Source organism: Macaca thibetana, chromosome 7 (genome assembly GCF_024542745.1).
Source record: "Macaca thibetana thibetana isolate TM-01 chromosome 7, ASM2454274v1, whole genome shotgun sequence".
Lineage (NCBI taxonomy): Eukaryota > Metazoa > Chordata > Mammalia > Primates > Cercopithecidae > Macaca > Macaca thibetana.
The window spans coordinates 38,863,433-38,886,167 of record NC_065584.1 but is presented as its reverse complement, the minus strand read 5'-3'; the positions used below and the strand labels follow the sequence as shown (position 1 = coordinate 38,886,167).

The following is a 22,735-nucleotide window of genomic DNA, read 5'->3' as shown; positions in this document are numbered from 1 at the left end:
CACCCCGCAAAGAGTGGAGGAAAACAACGTCCCGAGACTCACTTCCCCGAGGGATCTCCCACTCCCAACCCCACGGGTGGGTAATGCTGCTGGACAGACCTAGGACGCACACTGGGAACCCGATCAGACCAGCGAACCTGGGATCCAGCAGCACGTTACGTAAAAAAGAATCGCCCAAAACTTGTCCCAATCTCAGCCCTCCCCCCGAGGCCCCCGGGCTGCCCTGCCAGGCAAACTTCGCCCCTCAAAACCCTGGCCTCCAGATTCACATGTAATCCCCGCCAGGAACTGTTGAAACTCAAAGGGTGGGAAGGACGAGGCCAAATTCCTTCAAACTTGGGAGAAATGCGGGAGGAGAAAAGAATCATCTCGCTGCACCACCTACCCCACTGCCTTCCAAGACCCAAACTTTTGGGGATTATATTTTAAGGCAAAAGAAAAAGACTTTTTGAAAAGCAAACGCTCCGCCCCCCTTTACCTTGCATAAAACTTCGCTCAAGTCGAAGATGGTGGCAGACACGAGGGTGGTGGTCATTCTGTGCGCTCGCGCGGGCCAGGGGCGAGGATCTGGTGTGTCGCGAAGGTCCCGATGCGGGGAAGGCGCAGCCTCTCCTGTCTGGAGTCCCACACGCCAGTTCCCGGCGCCCCTCGCCTTTCTGACTCCGGGGCTGGGGCGCGCAAAGCCCAATTTATAAAGTTTCAGATTTGGTGGGCCGGGGGGAGGAGGAGCTTTAAACTTATTTAAATGAGGAAGAGGAGGAAAAAGAAGTTGATTGACACTGGAGTTGAATCAGCCATGCGGTCAGGCGGGGAGGGGGGGGCAGGGGGAGGAGAAGAAACTTTCAAAAGGAAGAAGGGGGAGGGGAGACGAGAAAAGAAGGCGGAAAAAAAAAAAAAAAAAAAAAAAAACCCACTCCGAGCCGCGCACAACTTTTTTTTTTCTTAAAGAGGAAAAGTTTCGAGTCGGCTGACTTCCCTACCCCGCGCTTCAGGCGCCCCTCTCCCGGGCTGCGCGGGCGCAGAGCGGGAGGGGCGCGCCCCCTCCTTTGTCAGCCTCAGAGCGCGGCTGTGACGTCACTCATTCCACTCCCTCCGGGGTTCTTGTTGTCGTGTTGTTGTTTTTTGTTGGGCAGGAAGGCGGGCTCGACTTTCTCTTTTTGCCAGCGGGAGCTGAAGCCCGTCCTTAGCGCCCGGTCCGCGGTTTCCATCTTGAGCTGGTGATCCCCTTGAAACTTCCCCAAGTGTCTGCACAACTTACCTTTTCCCGACTTCTCTTCTACACTCGCCTCCCCTCCGCAAACCCGGCAGGCCGAGGACATTAGAAATTTGGGACGCACAGAACGTTCAAGTCTAGGATTTTATGTTGCTGTTTTTTTTTCCAGCGGGGCGTAGGGTGGGGCGCGGTGCGGGGGGGACTAGGGAAACTTTTTCCCCCAGGAGGACACGGCCTGGCGGGGGCGAGCGCGGCACAGTTTAGCGCGCCGCACGCGTCGATACTCGCGCTCGCTTTGCAGCCGGCGCTCTCCGGGTGTGGGCGGGTGGGGGGCGTCGCAAAAAAAGACCACAACCAGGGCCGATTGTTTTACCAGGCCTAGGCGTGGCGTTTCTTTTCACGCATCCAATCTTTATACTTTAGTCAAGAAAACCCTAATCCTTCCTGAATGCCCCTTCCTCCCAGAAAAAGCCCACCGAGCAACTAACTCACTACTTTCCACGCGCGCTCTGAATTCTAGGCGGCGCCACAACCCTCCCTCCTCCTCCATCCTCCCCCCACACACCTCAAGACTCTAGAACAATGAAAAAAGGTTACTTTGGTAAGAATGAAGGTAAAGAGGTGGACGGAGGCGGCACTTTAAACTTGTTACTTCTCTCTCGCCCCCACGGGAGTGGAACGTATGGCTTGTCACGCTGCGCCGTTTTGGCGGGAGGTGGAGTGGGGGGCATGGGAGCCACGAAACCGAAGGGCCCGCAATGGAGCATGACTCCCTTGAAAATGATAAAATATATACTGTTAGGTTTGGATGCCACCCACCCAAATAAAAAGTTATCGTGTCCCCCACCCGCCCCTTGCGCCTTGGCCCGAGTGCTGGTGTGATGACCCGGGCGGAAGTCGCAGGGCTGCGCTTTTTTCCGATTTCCACGCGGGCCCCGCCGCCCCCTCGGCCCTCGCACGTTTCTTCCCAGCACTCGAGGCCGCCGAGTCTGTTACGAAACCCGGTGCTGGTGTGGCTAAGATTGAGTTCCATTGCGATGTAATTAGGTCACCCCATCATGAGCACGTTTCTTTGGAAAGGACGGGGCGGGCAGAAGAGAGCGCTCGAGTCACACTCTCACCACCCCCAACACACTTTTTTTTTTTAAATGCATTTCTTATTTATTCATCAACATCTGGGCAAACCCAGCGAAACCTTCCAAATCACAACTGTTTGAGAAACCGGTTGTTTTTCAACTTTGCCAAACACAACGTTTGCTGCAGCCACGAACCTACGTGATCCCAGCGGCGTCGACTTTCGTTCGTCTCCTCTGCCTGAAATGGATGGCCCCCACTTTAACCCGGCTGCTGCCCTGCAGCCGCCTGTTGCTTCCCTCCCCCTGCTCCCATTTTTCAGCTTTTCTTGAAATCTGGCAAGCGCCAGAAAGGGAAATAACTTCCATCCACCTTAATTTAAATCATTCAAGTGTAGGTTTCTTTCTTACAGGGATGTTTGCTCGTTCTTTTCCCAGCCCAAGTGCGTGTTGGGGCGGGGGGGAAGATTTCGTGCAGTTTCTTGGTGATGAGGTAATGAGTTCCAGATTTCAGGACAGAGCAGGGTGCGCGTTGAAACCACAAGGTTAGTCTGAGTTCTGATGTGAAGCTATTTCGGTTTTTTATTCCCCCGGCCTCCACCCATTCCCGCTCCCCCACCCCCCAAAAAGAAAGGGCCGGCGGGTCTTTAACTCCCGAGGGTTCGCGAAGCTCAGCTTGGGGAACCGGAGGAGGGGCTGGAAAAAAGCAAAGGGGAAGGGGACTGGGAGCGGGCGGGGACCCTTCCCGGCCCAGGGCCTGTCCCCGCGGGGCACCGGCTGTGCCCCTGCATCGGGCGGCGCCGCTTTCGCTCCAAGGCTGCGGGACCGGCCAGGAGCACCATCAGGCGCCCCAGAATGGCTACAAAGTGGGTTTTTCCAAAGAAAGCTGATTCCTCGAATTTCCTAGGCTTTTCCAACTCCCGGCGGCCCTCCCCTCCCCCTCTCCCCAGGGGCGCGGGCTCCGCAAGGCTGCGGCTGGCCTAGCCCGCTCGCTCCCGAGTTGTTTACCGGCCCCGCCGACCGAGAGTTTGTTCCAGCTCCCAGAGCCTGTCTCTATAATTAAACTCTTTTTTAAATTGTCGGGTTGAAACGTCATTTCGGGGACTTTCCAAGGGTGAGGGAGCCGAGAGGAGGGCGCAAGTCCCTTAACCCTTCGCTGACCCGACGTCCCCGCCGCGGCTGGCCGGGGTGGGGTGAGGGCCCGAGGGCGGGAGCCGACCCGCCCCCGCCCAGACGTGGTCGGCAGGTGCCCTGGGGTGGCGGGAGGGCGGCCAGCCCCTACGGGGCAGGAAGTCCGAGACGAGGCGTGCGCGGCTGTCCCCCGCCAACTTCGCGGTGCAGTCGGCCCTCCCGCTCCTTACCCGCGCAGTCCCGAGGCTGGCCGCGGCCTCACCTGCACTGCCGCTTCCGACCGGGAGGCGGTGGGCCGGCTCCTCCGTCCCGGGCCCGACTTCCGGGCCCTCCCCATTCGCCTGGAGCGCGTCCCTTCGTGGGGAGGGGTGGCCCAGGTATTTTAGCTTGGAGGTGGGGGTGGGGTGGGATGTTCGGTTTTGTGCAAGGGGGAAAGTGAAAGTCTTCGGAGTGAAGGAGGCGCTGCGGATATACATATTCATCAGCCAATCTGGACCCCAAGCGCATCTCCGGGCAGGTGAGAGTCTAGAGCACTGGGCCGCAGAACCCAGACGGTTAGGCCTAGTCACAGGAGTCAGCAGGGTACCCGCTCCTGAGAGCCCTGCAGTGTTGCACTTCCTCTCAGGCTTCAGGTCATTTGCAAAATCACCTAAATTCTTCAGGTGGAGAGAGACAGACCCCTGGAGTCCCCTAATTTAAAGTTTGGAATGCTGATTTCCCGGCCCAGATGGGAGCGAGAATCTGCATTTTTGGTAAATTTCCATCTCACGACCCAAATACTAATGTTTGAGAATCAGTGAGCCAGAACATTGAAGTTAGGCAGTCCTGGATCCAAATCTTGGCCATTTTCTAGCTATGTGACTTTTCAAGTCACTGACCAAGGCCTCAGTTTCTTCATCTCTGAAATAGGAATCATGATAACTGCCTAAATTTGGCCCATAAAGTGCCTAGAGTCATGCCTCACTGAATATATGCCAGGCTGTTGTATGTAAACTAAGGCATTTGGCAACCCTTATTACACCACAAAACAAATTCCGGGGCTATTCACTTGGCAAAGGATTATTCGGTGTAGACTTCCATTAAATGGCCAACTGACAACTTATAAGTTGATCTGTGTCACTCTCTAGCCTCCATCCCCAGCCCTGGATAAGGCAGGCCCTGAGGCCTGGAAATGGGGAGAGGGCCCTGGGCTTGGAGCCTGGGGGACAGTAAAGTGGTTCAGGGTAGGGTGATGGGGATTTGTTGCCCACATCTGAAAAATACCTGATTATTGACACAAGTATTTCTGTAAACAACTACATCACTGGGGCCTTGTGGTAGTCTATAAAAGCCAGACTGTCTTATCTCTCAAAGTCCTTAAGCCCCTCAGAAAGCTTAGTGTATATTACTGAGCTGTCAATATTCTCCTGAACAAGACAGGGGCCTCAGGAGAGGGCACTTTAGGGTCTATCGTAAATGTGGCCCTGCAGGGTGTCTGGAATCTTTGGGTTTGGGAGCAGACCGCCTCCTGCAAGGACTACTGAGAATCCAGTCCCAGGTCCAGCATTGCCCTGGGGGGGTCTAATTGCCCAGGTCTCTGCAAGATGTTCCAACTGTCAGTGAAGTTATAAGGCCAGCCCACAGCTACACCTCTCCACTGGCCCTAACCTAGGCCCCACCTAGAGCAGTCAGGCATAATGACTCTTACTACAGGTTAGATTTTTTTCACTCCCCATCACCACTTCTCCCACCCTCCAGGGAACTCCCTGTGCTCTAGTCCTTTTTAGATGAAAATGAGCCATCTTCCTCCTACTCTGGGGCCTTTGCACATGCAAATCCTTCTGTGAGAATCAACCTTCCTTTAGCCCAAATTCTAAATCATTCTTTAGAACCCAACTCAAGCCTCACTTCCTCAGGGAAAACATTCCTGATGCTTTCCTTCATCACATAACAGTGTCCCTCCTCTCTCCTAGGCTCTCATGGAATGTTCATTTCCTTCAAAGTAGTTATTTCAGTTTGTGAGTATACTTTCATTCCTGTAACTTTTTTTTTTACTTTTCAATTTAACATACAGTAAAATTGATCTTTATTTGGCATACAGTTCTATGAATTTTAACTTATGAATTGATTCATGTAACCACCACCACAATCAGGAAACACAACAGTTCCATCACCCCTCAAAAACTCCCTCATACTATCCCTTTGCGTTCAAACTTTCTCCATCTCTAATCCCTGGCAACCCCACTGATCTGTTCTCTGTCATCGCAGTTTTGTCTTCCCAGAATGTCATACAAATGGAATCATATTGTATGTTTGGTTTTATGCAGCATATGCCTTTGATATTTAACCATGTTGTTGCATGTATCAATAGATCATTCCTTTTTATTGATAAACAGTACTTCACTGTGCGCTTATACAATAGTTTATCCATTTTCCTGTTGGACATTGGATTATTTCCAGCTTTGGGCCACTATGAATAAAGTTTCAATAAACTCTCATGTACAGGTTTTTGTGTGAACACAAGTTCTTATTTCTTTTTTTTTTTTTTTTTTCTTTTTGAGTCTCACTCTGTCACCCAGGCTGGAGTGCAGTGGCGCAATCTTGGCTCACTGCAAGCTCTGCCTCCTGGGTTCACACCATTCTCCTGCCTCACCCTCCCGAGTATCTTGGACTACAGGTGCCCGTCACCACGCCCAGCTAATTTTGTTTTTGTATTTTTAGTAGACATGGGGTTTCACCGTGTTAGCCAGGATGGTCTCGATCTCCTGACCTCAGGATCTGCCAACCTTGGGATCCACCTGCCTCGGCCTCCCAAAGTGCTGGGATTACAGGCATGAGCCACCGCACCTGGCCAAGTTCTTATTTCTCTAGGGTAAGTAACTAGGAGTGAGATTTCTGGGTCACATGGTAACTATATGTTGAAATTAATACAAAACTGCCAAATCATTTTCCAAAGTGGCTATACTATTTTGCATTTCCAACAACAACATATGAGAGTTTCCACTTACTCCACATCCTCACCAGCACTTAACGGTATTACTATTTTTTGTTTTAGTCATTCTAATAGGTATGTGGTGGTATCGCATTGTGGTTTTAGTTTGCATTCCTCTAATGGCTAATGATGTTGAACATCTTTTCGTATGCTTATTTGCCATCTGCATATACTTTTTGGTGAAGCGTCTATTCAAACCTTTTGCCTATTTTTTAGTTGGGTCATTTCATTGGTCATTTTCTTACTGTTCAGTTTTGAGAGTTCTTTACATATTCTGGATACATAAAGTTCCTTTGTTGCTTATGTGATGTGCAAATATCTTCTCATGTCTGTGCCTTATCTTTTAACTCTCCAAGCAAAGGATCTTTCACAGAGCAAAAGTTTTTCATTTTAATGAAGTCTAATTTATCAGTTTTACCTTTTGTGGATCAGGCTTTTGGTATCACAGCTAAGAAATCTTTGTCTAACCGCAAGTCATTAAGATTTTTTGTTTTCTTCTGAAAGTGTTATATATTTTCATGGTCTGTTGTTAGGTGCATAAATGTATATAACTGTTCTATCTTCTTGCTATATTGAGCATTTTATTAATATATAATGTCCTTATCTCTTGTAACCTTTTTAGATTTAAAGTCTATTTTATATAATATTAGTAGAGCCATTCCTGCTCTCTTTTGGTTACTGTTTGCATGAAACATCTTTTTCTGCCCTTTTACTTTCAATCTGTTTGTGTCTTTAAATCTAAAGTCAGTCTTTTGTAGACAACATATAGTTGGATCAGATTTTCTGTTTATCCATTCTGCCAATCACTGTCTTTTGATTGGGGCATTTAATTAACATTTAAAGTGATTACTGATGAGAAGGGACTTAGTTCTGTCATTCTGTTGTTTTCTAGATGCCTTAGAGTTGTATTGTTCCTCATTTTTCTGCACTACTATCTTATTTTGTGTTAGTTGATTTTCCATAGTGAAACATTTAAATTCCTTTCTCATTTTCTTTGGTACATTTTCTTTTATACTACAACTACAGTAGTCCTTCCTTTATCCATATAGGATATGTTCCAAGACCCCCAGTAGATGCTGGAAACCAGGGATAGTACTGAACCCTCCATATACTATGACAATTTTTTTTCCTTCAGAATTTCATGGATAGAATTTTCATTCGTACTATAGATCTTAGCAATATAAGCATATGCTTCTTCTTCCTTGTTGAGAATTTTCACCTTTTCACTTGAAGCAGTTTACTGCTTTGTTCTCTCCAAATTGCCTTTTATCTGACCTCTCCAAATTGCCAGCATCACTACTCTTGCATTTTGGGGTCATTATTAAGTAAAATAAAGATTCCTTGAACACAGGCGCTGTGATACCACAGCAGTCAATTAGATAACCAAGATGGCTACCAAGTGACTGATGGACAGGTAGCAGATATGGTGTGGATACACTGGACAAAGAGATGATTCATGTCCCAGGCAGGATGGAGCAGGATAGCATGAGATTTCATCATATTACTCAGAATAGCATACAATTTAAAACTTATTGTTTATTTCTGGAATTTTCCATTTAATATTTCCAGACTGTGGTTGATTGTGGATAACTGAAACTACAGAAAGTGAAACCACAGGTAAGGGGGGACTATTGTATTTTCTTTGTGGTTACCATGGGGATTACATTTAACATCCTAAAGTTAAAACACTCGAATTTGAATTTATAACAGCTTAACTTCAAAAACATACAAAAATTCTGCTCCTTTCCAGCTGCATCTGCATCCCTTTTGATTATTGATATCACATAATTACGTCTTTATACATTTTGTGCCCCAATATAGAAACTAATAATTATTTTAAATGTGTTAGTCTTTTAAATTATGTAGAAAACAAATGTGGCATTACAATCCAAATTTATAATAATTTTAGCTTTTAGACTAATAATTGTTTTTTAAAGCAGTCTCTTAAATTTTGTCACAAAGTAAACTTACAAACTGTTGTTTCAATAATACTAGCTCTTATAATTGCCGTTATTGAGATCTTCATTTCTTCATATGGTTTCAAGTTACTGTCTACTGTTCTTTATTTTACTTTGCAGGACACCCTTGGAGCATTTCTTACAGGACAAGTCTAGTGGTAGTGAATTCCCTCAGCTTTTGTTTATTTAGGAATGTCTTACTTTCTCCATCACTTTTGAAGGACAGTTTTTCCGGATATAGTATTCTTGTTTGATTTTTGTTTTTCTTTTAACATTTTAAATATGTTGTCCCACTGCCTCTGGTCTCCAAAATTTCTGATGAGAAATCTGCCAATAATCTCATTAAGGATCCCTTGTAGTGGGATGCAGTGGGATTTCACACCTGAAATCCGAGCACTTTGGGAGGCCAAGGCAGGAGGATTGCTTGAGATCTGGAGTTCAAGATCAGCTTGGGCAACAAAGGAAGACCCTATGTCTTTAATTTAAAAAAAAAAAAAAAAATGTATTTTATGTGAGTCACTTCTTTGTTGCTGCTTCAAGATTCTCTTTTTGTCTTTGACTTTTGAGAGTCTGATTATAATGTATCCTGGTGTGGGTTTCTTTATTTTACTTGGAGTTCATTGAACTTCTTGGATGTTCATATTCATGTCTTTCATCAAATTTCAGAAGTTTTTAGCCAAGTTTCAGATATTCTTTCCCCTTTTCTCTCTCTTATTCTTCTGGGACTCCTTCTATGTGTATAATGGTGTTCCACAGGTCCTTTAGGCTCTATTCACTTTCCTCAATCTTTTTCCTTTCTATTCCCTAGACTTGATTACTTCCAGTGTCCTGTCTTCAAATGTGCTGATTCTTTTTCCTGCTTCCTCAAAACTGTCTTTGAATCCTAAAGTGAATTTTTCATTTTAGTTATTGTACTTTTCAGCTCCAGAATTTCTTTTTACTTTCACTTTAGGCTTACTATCTCTTTATTGTTATTCCCATTTTGTTCATACATCTCTTTCTTGACTATCTCCATATCTTTATTTAGTTCTTTGGGCATCTTTAAGACAGTTGTTTTAAAGTCTTTATCTAGTAGATCTGCCATCAGTTATTTTTCAGGAACAGTTTCTGTTGATTTATTTTTTGGATGGACCGTGCTTTCGTGTTTCTCGTATGTCCTGTGATTTTTGTTGCTGTTGAAAACTGAACATTTCAATCTAATAATGTGGTAATTCTAGAAATCAGATTCTTCCCCTTCATCAAGGTTTGCTGGGTTTGGTAAATGTTTTTTTAAATTATTGTTGTAGGCTCTCTGTGCCAAGGATCAGCCGGAGGTATAAATGTGAGGTCTTCTGAGATCTATTCTGAGCCTGTGCCTTTCTCTGATCATGCATGGGCATTCATTTTCAAATTTGCCCATGTATGTAATTGTTTTTGAATGTCCTAGTCTTTAATATCTGGCTCCAAAAAGGGGAAAAAGAGAGAAATGAAGAGTTGATTTTTTTTAAAAGGGGGCCTTCATCCCTTTAAATCCCCTATAAGTTAGTTCAACAGAGGGGGAGGAGCTTGCAACAATGGGAGAAGGTGTTGGCCAGGTGTGGTGGCTCATGCCTGTAATCCCAGCACTTTGGGAGGCCAAGGCGGGTGCATCACCTGAGGTCAGGAGTTTGAGACCACCTTGGCTAACATGGTGAAACCCCGTCTCTACTAAAAATATAAAAATTACCTGGGCATGGTGGCGGGGGCCTGTAATCCCAACTATCCAGGAGGCAGAAGCAGGAGAATTGCTGGAACCCAGGAGACAGAGGTTGCAGTGAGCCAAGATCACGCCACTGCACTCCAGGCTGGGCAACAGAGCAAGACTCCATCTCAAAAATAAAAATAAAAAATGATGGGAGATGGCCGGGCGCGGTGGCTCAAGCCTGTAATCCCAGCACTTTGGGAGGCCAAGACGGGCGGATCACGAGGTCAGGAGATCGAGACCATCCTGGCTAACACGGTGAAACCCCGTCTCTACTAAAAAATACAAAAAACTAGCCAGGCGAGGTGGCGGGCGCCTGTAGTCCCAGCTACTGGGGAGGCTGAGGCAGGAGAATGGCGTAAACCCAGAAGGCGGAGCTTGCAGTGAGCTGAGATCCGGCCACTGCACTCCAGCCTGGGCAACAGAGCGAGACTCCGTCTCAAAAAAAAAAAAAAAAAAATGATGGGAGAAGGTGCAACAACAATGGCCACCTGCATCATTGTCTACATCTCTGTTATCAGAAGCAGTAATCAGAGCATAAAACCCTGATATTTGGAGGACAGGGTCCTTTTGGCCCATCCTGGCTCCTGTAAGCTGTGTGCAGGCTACTCCAGGAACATATGCACAGCTGTCTGCCATAGGGTTGGACATGGGGGATGGGTAGCTGCTACTGTTCTAAGAGCTGATATTGACCAAAATTAAACACAAATTACTGTTCAAGCCTCCCCCTGGAATTTTCAAGCCTTCAATAGACTCCAGAGTTCCAAAATAGTTGTATCAGACAGATTCTGCCACTGCAATTGTTTTCTTAAGAGGGGAAACATTCCTGGTGCTTGCTACTCTGCCATGTTCCTAGAATCCTGCCCTAAAAGTAGTTACTTCAGATCTGTAATCCATTTAGAGTTAGTTTTTATATAAAGATGTGAAATTTAGCTTGAGGTTCTTTTTTTGCCTGTGGATTTTCACTCGCAACATTATTTGTTGAAAAGACTGTCATTTTACCATTGAGTTGCCTTTACACCTTTCCAAAAATTTGATGGCCATATTTGTAAGGTCTGTTTATTTTGTTCCACTGATCTGTGTCCACCCCTTCACCAATACTACACGATCAATTATTGTAGCTTTTTACTAAGTCTTAAGAAGGTGTAATTCCTCCAACTTTTTTCTTATATTTTGAAATTGTTTTAGCTATTCTAGTTCCTTTGCCTGTTCATAAAAACTTCAGAATCAGCTTGTCTATATCTAGGGAAAAAAACCCTACTGAGATTTTTATTGGAAATGCATTAAATCACTACAGGGAGAATTACTATGTTGAGTCTTCTAATTCATGCACATAGTATGTCTAGTTAGGACTTATTTGATTTCGTCAGTGTTTTATAGTTTTAATCTTTTTTTGAAATGGGGTCTTGCTATGTTGTCCAGGCTAGCCTCAAACTCCTGGGCTTAAGTGATACTTCTGCCTCAGCCTCCCAAGTAGCTGGGACCACAGGCATGTGCTACCATGCCCAGCTGTTTTATAGTTTTTAGCACAGGGATTCCATATATGTTTCATTAGATTTATACCTAATATTTCCTATTTTTTAGAACTATCATAATTTTTTTTTTTTTGAGTTGGAGTTTTGCTCTTGTTGCCCAGTCTGGAGTTCAAGGGTGTGATCTCGGCTCACTGCAACCTCCACCCCACTGGGTTCAAGCGATTCTCCTGCCTCAGCCTCCCGAGTAGCTGGGATTACAGGCATGCGCCACCACACCCAGCTAATTTTGTATTTTTAGTAGAGACGGGGTTTCTCGATGTTGGTCAGGCTGGTCTTGAACTCCCAACCTCAGTTGACCTCCCCACCTCAGCCTCCCAAAGTCTGGGATTATAGGCATGAGCCACCACACCTGGCCTTTTGAAATCTTGGTCTCCACTTGTTTATTAGTTTACAGAAATTCAGTTGATTTTTGTGTATTGACCTTGTCTCCTGTGATCTCACAAAATCACTTTAATTGTAAGAGGATTTTTTTGATAGATTACTTGGGGTGTTTTTATTATTTTTGTTTTGTTTTTGTTTTGAGATAGAGTCTCACCTTGTTGCCCAGGCTGGAGTGCTGTGGTGCAATCATAGTTCACTGCAGCCTCAAATTCCTGAGCTCAAGCAGTCCTCCCACCTCAGCCTCCCAAGTAGCTGGAACTATAGGTACATGCCACCATTCCAGCTAGTTTTTTAAAATTTTTTGTAGAGATAGGATCTCACTATGTTTCCCAGGCTGGTCTCTAACTTTTGTCCTCAAGTAATCCTCCTGCCTGGGCATCCCAAAGTGATGAGATTACAGACATGATCTCCTGTACCAGGCCTGTTTTTGTTTTTAATGTAGACAAGCACATATTGTCTATAAATAGGAATAACTTAATTTCTTCCTTCCCTAACATATGAATTATATTTCATTTTCTTGCCTTATTGCTCTATCCAGGATTTGCAATACAGTGTTGAATAGGCATGGTAAGAGTAGATGCCCTGACCTTGTTCCTGATTTCAGGGGGAAAGCATTCAGTCTTTCATTTTCATTTTAAAATACAACATTAGTTGCCAGTTTTTTGTAGTCATTTAACTTTTTAACATTCCCTTCCCACTAGGATGTATGCTCCATCAAAGCAGGCTCTCTCTGCTCTCAACTGAACTCCCAGTGCCTGGCTTAGTGCCTAACAGATAGTAGGCCCTCAATAAATATTCATGGAAAAAAAAATGAAGATTTAGTACTTCTCTACTTCGCTAACTTAGCCAACCACAATCAGTGTCCTCTATGACAGACAACAGAGGGACTTGGCTGAATATGTACAAACATTAGAAGAATAATCTTACAATAAATACCCCAACAGATCCAACTAGGCATTGTCCCCATAGAGTTGACAATCTCAAGCTGCAGAGCATTTGTAGATCAGCTTTTCAGCAAGCTATACTGTGTCAAAGCATTTATCTATGAGGAATAGATGACTGCAGTATAATAATTATTTTAGATCGAGAGCATTCCATTCCCAAAAGGAATTTAAACAAAAAGCTCTCAGCTCTGAAAAATGGGTTTTCAGGATAGAGAATCCCACTGCTCTGAAATCTTAGGCCCTCAGACGGGTGGGGTTGTTTCGCTAAATTTATTTCAGCCACTTATAGAAACAGAAGGGGGAAGAAGGGGGTGGCTGCCTGCACACCAACCCTGGCTCTATAGCATTAATATCTGCCGGGTCAGGCTTTTATTTGGGTTTTGTTTTACTTTGGGGGGCTGGAGAGACAGGCAGGCAGCAGGAGTATCTCACAAATGCACGGCTTTCGAATTGCAGTTTCCTGCTTTTCTCCATGTACGTTACCCACTGAGAGAGAGAGAGAGAGATCTGTTTGCTTTCTTTCCCGCACAAGTGTGAGTGCAGGGAAACTGGGGTCTTTGTCCCTGGCCCCCATGAGAACCCCTACCCAATCCCACACACACACCTCCAAAGGCTCTATTACTTGAATTTTAGGGGTTGTTGGATATAAAATCCAGGCCTTTTAAACCCTGTTTACCTCCTCCCCAGCTTCCCCAAAGCACTGAACACACATTCTCCTTAGTCCCTGATACCTGAACAATCTCTTCTGCCACCCCAATCCCTATAACTAGAAAAAGGATTTGAAATGATGCTTTTTTGGCCTGGTGCGGTGGCTCACGCCTGTAATGTTAGCACTGTGGGAGGCTCACGCAGGTGAATCATGAGGTCAGGAGTTTAAGACCAGCCTGGTCAAGACGGTGAAACCCTGTCTCTACTAAAAATACAAAAAATTAGCCAGGTGTGGTGGCAGGCACCTGTAATCCCAGCTACCTCGGAGGCTGAGGCAGAGAACTGCTTAAACCGGGGAGGCGGAGGTTGCAGTGAGCCGAGATAGTGCCACTGCACTCCAGCCTGGGCAACAGAATAAGACTCCATCAAAAAAAAAAAAAAGAAAAAAGAAATGACGTTGCTTTTTTCAAACTTGTTTTTTGCTAAATTTGAAATACTTTATGAAGCACAGGTTAATGACCTCCCACAGATGTAAGGGAAATTGAGGCACAGGAGCAGGAGGTGGCAGAAGGTGACCTGCACCTACTGCGAGCAGCTGAGATTGATGTCCAGTCCTTGGCTGGCTCTCAAGAGGTTCCCGGCTGAACTCAGGACTAGAGAAAGTCTGGGCTCTGTATCTGGGGGCTTGCTACTACATGGCTGCTGCTGTTTGCTGGCAGAAAGAGGAGACATGCATGAGGAAGCTAAGATACCTGCTGTGCCCGAGACTTGAATAACTACATGAGAACATGGGGAAGTACTGTGCATGGTGCCCAGCCCATGGGAACCCAAGTGCCAGTTTGCTTCCTTGGCTGGGTCACCAAGGAAGGTGGGAGAAGGAGCGTCTGTCCTCTCCTCTCTCTACCCTTGAGGCGGAAAGACTGGCAGGGACTGGTGGGAGGGAGGGTGGCCTGGGGCAGATGCTGGTGAGAGGCCTGACTTGCAGATAATCCAGGAGAGTCTTGCTCTAAACTGTGGGGTCTTCAGGGCAAATCAAGGGATTCACACTTACTAGTAAACAGTAAAGTGTTCACAGGTAAACCAAGGTACTATTTTGTCCTAGCATCAGCGAGTTTGCTTTGGAATTATCTTCCACGACTCCCTAGCAAGGCCCTGTATGGCCAACTCTGCCCTGAGGAGCTGTTCTTTTGAGAAACAGGAACCTCCCCAGCCAGAGCAGGGATCAGACAGCTCTTGGAGGGTCGCCATGTGGACAGCCGGTGGGGGAGAGAGAGAGGACGGGTCTTTGCCACAGCCCTGTGACTTCTTTAGTGCTAAGTTTCTCCCACCAACTGCACCCTCCACTCTGGGGTACTGTGGGCCCCCAAACCAGGGCCTGCTCTTGTCTGACCAAAGGCAACCAGATCTGCTGCAGCTGCTGGGTGAGGAAACAAGCTCTCCCAGAGACCAGGGAAGCAGCTGGAGAAAGATTCCTGCCAGCCCGGGGTGTCAATATTTATACAGCGTGGTGCTAGTGCGTGGGAAGAGGGAAGGCAGAGCGAGATGGCAGGAATGAGGAGGCACAGACATGGACAGATTTCAGGAGGCTGTACTTGGGGCCCAACTAGGAGTGAGGCGGCCTGGGCGGGAAGGAGCAGGAGGCTGCTGGAATCCTAATCCTCACCTGAATTTCTGTGTCAAAGAGGCTGGGTCTTTGCCCCCAGCTCTCCTGCCAGAGTCAAGGGGAGCAACTTAGAAGAACATTCATCATCCATCCCCTAGTCATTCCTCCTGTTGATTATAGCCCTCTACATAGACTAGGAGGCACTGCCTGGAATCAGAGATAAACCAAGTCCACAGGGCCTAGGAGTAAGGGCCTTTGGCCTCCTGAAGTTTATGCTTTTCGAGTCTTAAAGGATGCCGGACCCTGAGAGTTGGACTCCAGAACTGAAGGCTTAGAAAACATAAACAAAATATAAAATGTAAGCAAAGAGTTGTCTCAAGCCTTTATATAAGCAACAGCACTTCCCTCAAGTGACAGGGAACACTGTGCATTGATGAAGATGATGATGAAGAACAGATGGGACCCAGAAAGAGAGCAAGGTGTGCCTATGGAAACGGCCCTCAACCACACTTGCCAGAGAAGCAGGTGGCCACCATCAGCACAGGGCCTAGAAAAGATAAGGCAGTCCAGTGGGTGTCTACCAGGAGCTCTTGAGTCCCCTCACCCCAGGATGCCGCTCAGCTCCGGGTGTGCCCAGGCAGAGCTGATCCACCAGCCCCTCAGCCGCACCCGCTGAGGACTGATGCCCCAGGATGGGAAGCATGCCTAGACCAGTGGGGACAGCCAGATGGACTCCAGTCGATTTGCCTCGGACAGCTGGGGAGCAGGGCCCAGGATGCTCCCACCCCATCCCACCACTCCAGACAGGGAGGGGTGTGGTTGCAACTTCTAGGATTTCTCTGCCACTATGCCCACCAAGAAGTGCCACCCACCTCATCAGTACCAGGGCTGACCCTCAGAGCCTCCCACAGGTGGGGTTTGCCCAGCAGCCAAGAGTCTTTAATACACCCCACAATTACCAGCCTCTTCTAGCATTCCCCCTCCACCCTCAAAATGCCCACTGGCCAAGGGCGGGGACAGTGGGAAGAAAGGACTTTCCACTGGAAAACTGCCTCTGTCTCCCCAGCAGACACCTCTGGATGCCCAGGTCAACTTCAGTCACTGAGTCAGAATTGAAGGAAACCCAGACTCGGGTCCCAAGAGTCAGTCCCTATGCTGCAAGTTCTTCAAACACAGCACTGAGTTTTGCAAGAAATACATTCCCAGTGGGTGCAACTCCATGGAGCTCCAGTCTTTCCTGGTCTAACCTGGTTAATCCTCCAACCCACAGCCCGAAGGATGGATTCCTTTGCCTCCCTGAGCCACGGAGTCCCAGGCCCACACACTGTGGAGGAGACACCATCTGCCCTAACCCTCAGCCCAGGCCTGGCAGACAACATCAGCCCTAACAGGGAGAGCAGCACTGTCCCCATCCCCCTCCCCAGAAGGACACCAGGGCTGGGAGGAGAATCTTCAGGCTCCCAAGACCTCTTCTGCTGCTGTGGCTCTGCCTGCCGGCTGTGGCCTCCTCCTTGCCAGCTCTGCTTAAACAGATGAACAAGAATAAAAGCCTTGTGACCCAAGGAAAGCTTTAGGGAAAAGAACTGAAGCTGAAAGGGGGAAAAAATTCCCAAAAACCTCTAAGAAATGGGAGAAGATGAGAATTCAAGAAACAGACAAAATAAATCATCCAGGAATCCAGATGTAAAATAAGGCAGGCCAAAAGAAAAGCAAAATTATGCTAAGAAGGCAGAGTGAGGTGGGGAAGGGAGCTGAGAATGATAAAGAAGTGGGGGCCAGTTATAACTATTCTGAAAAGAGAGAAGAATGTCAAAGCAAACAACACCTGAAAATTAAAAAAAAAAAAAAAAAAGACCCAGGAGAGAAAAAGAGGCAGCAGTGAATTTTAAACAACTGCCCTGATCCCCAACCAAATCCACTCAGTAGTGTTCTGGGTGGCTACAAGTGAGTCTTAGGGCTTTTGTATGTGTGAGGATTTCAGACTCTTCCTAACACTGAATAAGGACAGTCCTGGAAAAGCAAGCTTTCCTTTCTCGCCTTTGTGTTTCCTACAATTTTCCCACCTCACCCCCGCTGTTAGTCTGTTGCAGAGAAAGGGCTAGTCTTCCTGGGACAAGGCCAAAAACCAGTCCAACTCACCCCAGAGTAGGGTGGCTGCCATCATGGTACCCTATGGCTGGCTCACTGGAGAATGTGAGCAGGAGCCCTGTGCCAGAAGAATATTAGGTACGAGTAGAGTGGTGTGATCAGCTTTTCATCTTCTAGAGAGAGGTCTGGCCCAGCCACCTTTCTGTGGATAAGGGCTCATCTAACTCAAACACACCATTCCTGGAAAAACAGAGGTCCATGGCAGACTGGCATACCCACCTCTATGCAAAGCCAGAGAAATCCCAGCAAATGCAACTTTTCTTAATAACTAAAATGATTTAAATTAATTTCCAGGTGTTCCCAAGGGAGCCTAAAGATAGCCACAACCATTGTTTTGGTTGGCAAACAGCTTCTTGAAGTTCAATGCCTCAATGCCTTGTGTCCATAAACCCCATGAAAACTTATGGAAGATGCTAGTCCTTTATCGGCTTGGCTTCTTTCAGCCTTCTAATTGTTCTCTGTCTTCTGCAATTCTGTCAATGCTTCCCTTCTCCATGCCTGCTTTGGTTTTTCCAGTTTTCTTACTTAATCAAACCTCTGCCCACTCTTCATTTCCCTAAGGGAGCAGGAGTTGGGAGAAAGCTGAAGCAAACCCAGGCAAAATCCAGAAGCAAAGAAAGTAACACATGGGTGTTGGGTTTAGTGCCCAGCTGTGCAATGCCCAGGCTGTCCTCAGTGGGTGAGGCAGGATCCCCATAGACAGGCGGCTGACCAAGCACCTTATCCTGCTCCTCCAAAGTTCAGCCACACCCTGAGCTCTGATTAGCTAGGACAAGGAAAATGGTACTCATGCCAGCCCATCTCCCTCCAAAAATTCTTATGTACTTGACCCTGATACTTCTGTACATTCCAAAAGTAACTTTTTTTCCTATCAAAAAAAGTGCAGAAGGATGGATGTCTAGGTTGTGGCCTTACATACTCAGCTTCTTGCCATCCCTCCTAACCTTCAACCTGTCACAGTCATATAATCTATAACTCAAACTATTCTTTAACCATGAAAAAAGACAAACCAGGAAATTATAGGCTGAAATACCTAAAATGTATTCTATTCAACTGAACTAATCTCCTAATAAGTGTGTGTATATTTAGAAGTCATGCTCTATCTGTTTTGAAAGACGTGGAAATTTCAGGAAAAGTGCAAGGTGACAGCAGATCCCAGCTTGTCGAGATTTGTCCTCAAAAGAATACGTGCCCAGTCTTGGGCCGAGTTGCCTAGTAGTTTTTTAAAGGAGTCTTAAGAGCTGGGAACCAATATATTGCCATGGAGCACACCAGCTCGATGTTCAGGCTGACCATATTCAGAGTCTGGCACTGCCCCCTCCTAGGCAAGTAGAGGACTCACCTGCCTCCGTCTCATCCTTTATGAAGTAGCGATGACAACAATACCCATCTCCTGGGGTTGCTGTGAGGACAGATGATCAAAGCACTTGGCACACTCTTGATGAATATGAGCTCTCCCTCCAAAAAAAAGGAACCCAGTCAACTTTTGTTGTATGTTAAACAGCAATTGGCAAGACCAAGAAGAGCCCTGGAGGCCCCACAAAGTGGGATTCCATAGAGCCACTGGAGCATAGTCAAGTATCCCAAGCAAGAGAGAGGAGAGGGTCCCAGAGGAGGCCCAGGCAGCTGGCGGGTGGAGCACTGGCCGGGAAAGCCAAGGACAGGCACTCGCAGCCAGGGCGGCTGTGTGGGTGGGAGGACACGGGGGGCTGCGCTCCAGTCTCCCCTAATTAGCTCAACCTGGCTGCATCCTCACCCTTGCATGTGTTCATCCTTATGTGAAACGGAGCCCATACTGACCTAGCACCCAGTATGTGGAAGGTGCTGGCTGAACAGGGAGCTGCAGCAGGAGATTTCAGTGTGATCATCACCTCAGACTTAATAACTGGGTGTTTCTGCCCAGATTCAGAAATCTGTCCTTTTGTGAGCGGGATTGTAAGGAGATGACCAAATGCTGAGAAATTTTTATTTGGGGGCTGATTTTTATTTTTATTTTTCTTTCAGTAAGTAGAAAAGCAAAGAATTTGAAAGTGTTTTGGGAAAGCTGAACACCAGTAGAATCTTGGTAATGTTTAGGGGGTATTATTAATTTTTAGGTGGAATAATGATAATGTTTTTTATTTTTTTTTATTTTTTTTTTTTTTTTTTTTTTTATTTTTTTTTTTTTATTTTTTTTTTTTTTTTTTTTTTTTTTTTTTTTTTTTTTTTTTTTTTTTTTTTTTTTTTTTTTTTTTTTTTTTTTTTTTTTTTTTTTTTTTTTTTTTGGCTAAGCTTAACAAGAGTCTATTATTGGGAGATACAAAATGAATTTTTTTTTTTTTTTTTTTTTTTTTGAGACAGAGTCTTGCTCTGTCGCCCAGGCTGGAGTGAAGTGGCACAATCTCGGCTCACTGTAACCTCCATCTCCCGGGTTAAAACAATTCACCTGCCTCCCAAGTAGCTGGGACTACAGGCACACGCCACCACGCCCGGCTAATTTTTGTATTTTTAGTAGAGACAAGGTTTCACCATATTGGCCAGGCTGGTCTCAAACTCCTGACCTCAAGTGATCCGCCCACCTCGGCCTCCCAAAGTGTTGGGATTACAGGCATAAGCCACCACACCGGGCCTGGAATGAACTATTGACAGATGAAATGATATGATGTGATATATAGGATATACTTCAGAATTGTACAGAAGGTAGGGAGGTGGATGGTGGCACTGATGAACAAGTTTGGCCATGAGTTGGTGATGCTGAGACTGGGTGGGTACATGGGGTTCACCATATTACTCTGTCTCCTGCATATATTTGAAATTTTCTATAATAAAATGTTTTAAGTTCAGAAAAACTAAAAAAGTTTTAACTCAATGATTCTTGTCTTACTAGCTCTTGCAATACAATATGTACTTCCTATAGACACGTGTTCTTGGACAAGAAATGAAGCTATGGAAAAACCTGTCGGAGAGGGCTGGAGAACAGATGGACACCCCCACCCGAGGTCAGAAAGGCAAGCTACACAGCCCTCCCCACACTTATGTGGGGACCAAGAGTAGGGCCCTGCCCCTCTGGGCCTCTTGGGCTGGAAGAGTGCAGGCAGAAGGACTGATGTCCATTTTGACACTGCTTTTAAGCTCAGTAAAAATCACTTTAAAATTGGTTTCAATGTATTTTTAAAGCACAATGAACTTTTTTTTCCCCTCAGCAGAAAGCCATGATAGCAGGGTAGGCAAGCTACTCAACCTTTCTGACCTCACTTTTCACAACAGGAAAATGGGGATACTTACACATCCCCCATTCCCCATTTCCCAGGGCGTGAGGGTGAATGAGATCAGTATGTCCAGTGCCTAGCACAGTAAGAACTGCAACACGGTGGGTCTAATACGTGGTTTTTTTGGTGGCTGTTAAGCCTCTGAGAGGCCCACAGTAGAGCCACCCCACTGTGAACACTCTGTTTGAATTTGAATGCTTTTCTTAAACATTTAAATTAAACAAAAATCAAGGCACACATCCTCTGAAACCCCTTTGGGCCAGGTACCCTGCTGGGTGTCAGCCCCTTCAAGTGTCACAGAAGCCATGGCTCAGCACCCCCCAGCCAGAGGAGCTGCCCAGGCTCTGAGAAGAACAGGGCAGTTGGGATGGGGCCACCACAGCTCTCTCTAGTTGAAGAATTAGCTGGAAAATGAAGAGTAAGGCACTGCCCACTCTGGTCCATGGCTTTGCATGTCAAAATGCATCCCCAGAAAGCAGACCTGCAGCAGACCAACCCTTCCCAAAGACGGGGTTCAGGGTGCTCCAGACAGACAGCAGACCCTGGGCTTGGCAACATCTCCCAAAAAGGAGCTAAGTCTCAGGCAAGCGGTCCCCGAAGGCCTCCATACACCAGGGGCAACACAACATACCTTCACTGGTGCAAAGGCCCTGCCAAATGGCTGTGCAAAGGTGGCCAGGCAAGAGAGACAGTTATAAGAAGATATCAAGGAGCCATGGCACGCAGAACTCCCAGGAGAGGCAGGTGGTGCACAGCCAGTTCATGCCCCAGGCTACTGGGTGGGTGGCTTCCTGAAGACAAGCTTCAGCCAGAAGACGGTGTTTGGGACTTCAGGTGACAAGACTGGAGGAGACAAGGGAACCTAAGCAGAAGGTCATCCAGACCACTGTCAGAGCAGCCACACGAAGTATTTGGGTTCTTGCTCTAAGTCTTCTGCCAGCCAGACGAAGGGATGGAGGATTCACATCCAGCCACATCTTGACGCTGCTGATCCTGGAAGAGAATGGACAGAGCCCTGCACTGGCTCCACCTGCTCCCTATTCTTCCATAGGAGGAAACAAGAAAGGAGGCCGGTCAGCCCAAGACAAAGCTCAGGAATGTTCTCAAAAGGTTCTTGGGCTTTGGGACCGTCACAATGCATTCATAAGATTATCCTAAGCTTCTGAAAGCCCCCTGGCTCCAGAGAAGAGAGGAATCTCCGGCTGCTAAATCTTGAGTGCAGAGACTAAGGGCACACTGGGGCCAGAATGCCTGGGTTCAAATCCTAGCTCTGCTATGTATTAGCTCTGTAACGTTCGGCAAAGTACTTAACCCCTGTTTCCTCCTCTGTAAAATGAGGATAACTATGGCCCTATAGGGCAGAGTTGTTGCTTAGAACAGTAGAAAACTCAAAATTAATTTAGCAAGGGGCCCTCCTCTGCCCAGTGGGATGTGCTACTATTGACCCCATGGGGTTCTGGAAGAAATCAACATGCTACTACAATGGAAGGCATTTGAAGGAAGTGGAAAGTTTTCACAGAAAGTAGTCCAGAGACATGCACAGAGTGCTGCTCTCAGCACAGACCAGAAACCCCAAAGATTTGTGCCTCTGTCAGAATGCAGCTTTCTGGAGTCTACCAGGCTATAGAAGCTGCATGGAGTCTGGAATGGGAATGGGTTGACTTAGTCTTCCCCTGGAGGTGTGGAGAGGAAATGTTACACTTTCAGGCTTTGTGCAGGACAAGCAGAGAGTATCACTCAAATCCAAGCTGGCTGCCCTGTGGGTGACACAGGCCCATGCCAGCAGGCCTGGGTAGAGCCACCGTTTGCTGAGGTTAGGCCAGCACCAGGGGGTGTGAGGAGCCCACCTCCAGTCTCAGAGCAGGGTTGGGCTTCCCTGGATGGGGAGGAAAGGGTTAAGCCGGCTTGGGCTCTGAAGGGAAAGCACTCGGCAGCTATAAACAGAGAGCCCAGGGAGGGAGGGGCCGACAGGATGTGGCCAGGGCTCGAGCTGTCTGATTATTAACTTCACTTTTATTTGGAGGGGGATTCGATTCTCTGTTTTACTTCCCATCAAGGAAGTGAAAGCCCAGGTCTCAGAGGGGCCTGGTTTCAAATTGTTTTGTCACAGCTCATTTATTTTTCCTTTTAAATAAATAAACAAAACCACCTCTTTGTTTTCC

The 22,735-nt window shown here is 46.7% G+C and overlaps 1 protein-coding gene, 1 long non-coding RNA gene and 1 pseudogene across 6 annotated transcripts in view; 1 reads left to right on the top strand and 2 right to left on the bottom strand.

Annotated features, from left to right (window-relative positions):
* Positions 1–22,735, bottom strand: part of ZFP36L1 (ZFP36 ring finger protein like 1) — a 242,883-nt gene that overhangs the window by 4,744 nt on the left and 215,404 nt on the right. The window contains exon 2 of the mRNA XM_050797056.1: positions 479–664. Within this exon, the coding sequence (XP_050653013.1) occupies positions 479–535 (57 nt within the window). The 5' untranslated portion in view covers positions 536–664. The remainder of the gene's footprint in view (positions 1–478; positions 665–22,735) is intronic.
* Positions 676–22,717, top strand: LOC126958672 (uncharacterized). 4 transcript variants are annotated; one of them, XR_007727258.1, is made up of 4 exons: positions 676–2,831; positions 5,370–5,414; positions 6,121–6,268; positions 20,192–22,717. It is a non-coding gene; the product is annotated as an uncharacterized LOC126958672 (long non-coding RNA). The 4 variants fall into 4 exon arrangements; XR_007727257.1 differs by having other exon boundaries at positions 6,118–6,268; XR_007727256.1 differs by lacking the exon at positions 5,370–5,414.
* On the bottom strand, positions 2,831–4,036 carry LOC126958664 (uncharacterized; annotated as a pseudogene). Its single transcript, XR_007727253.1, has one exon. The product of XR_007727253.1 is annotated as an uncharacterized LOC126958664 (transcript).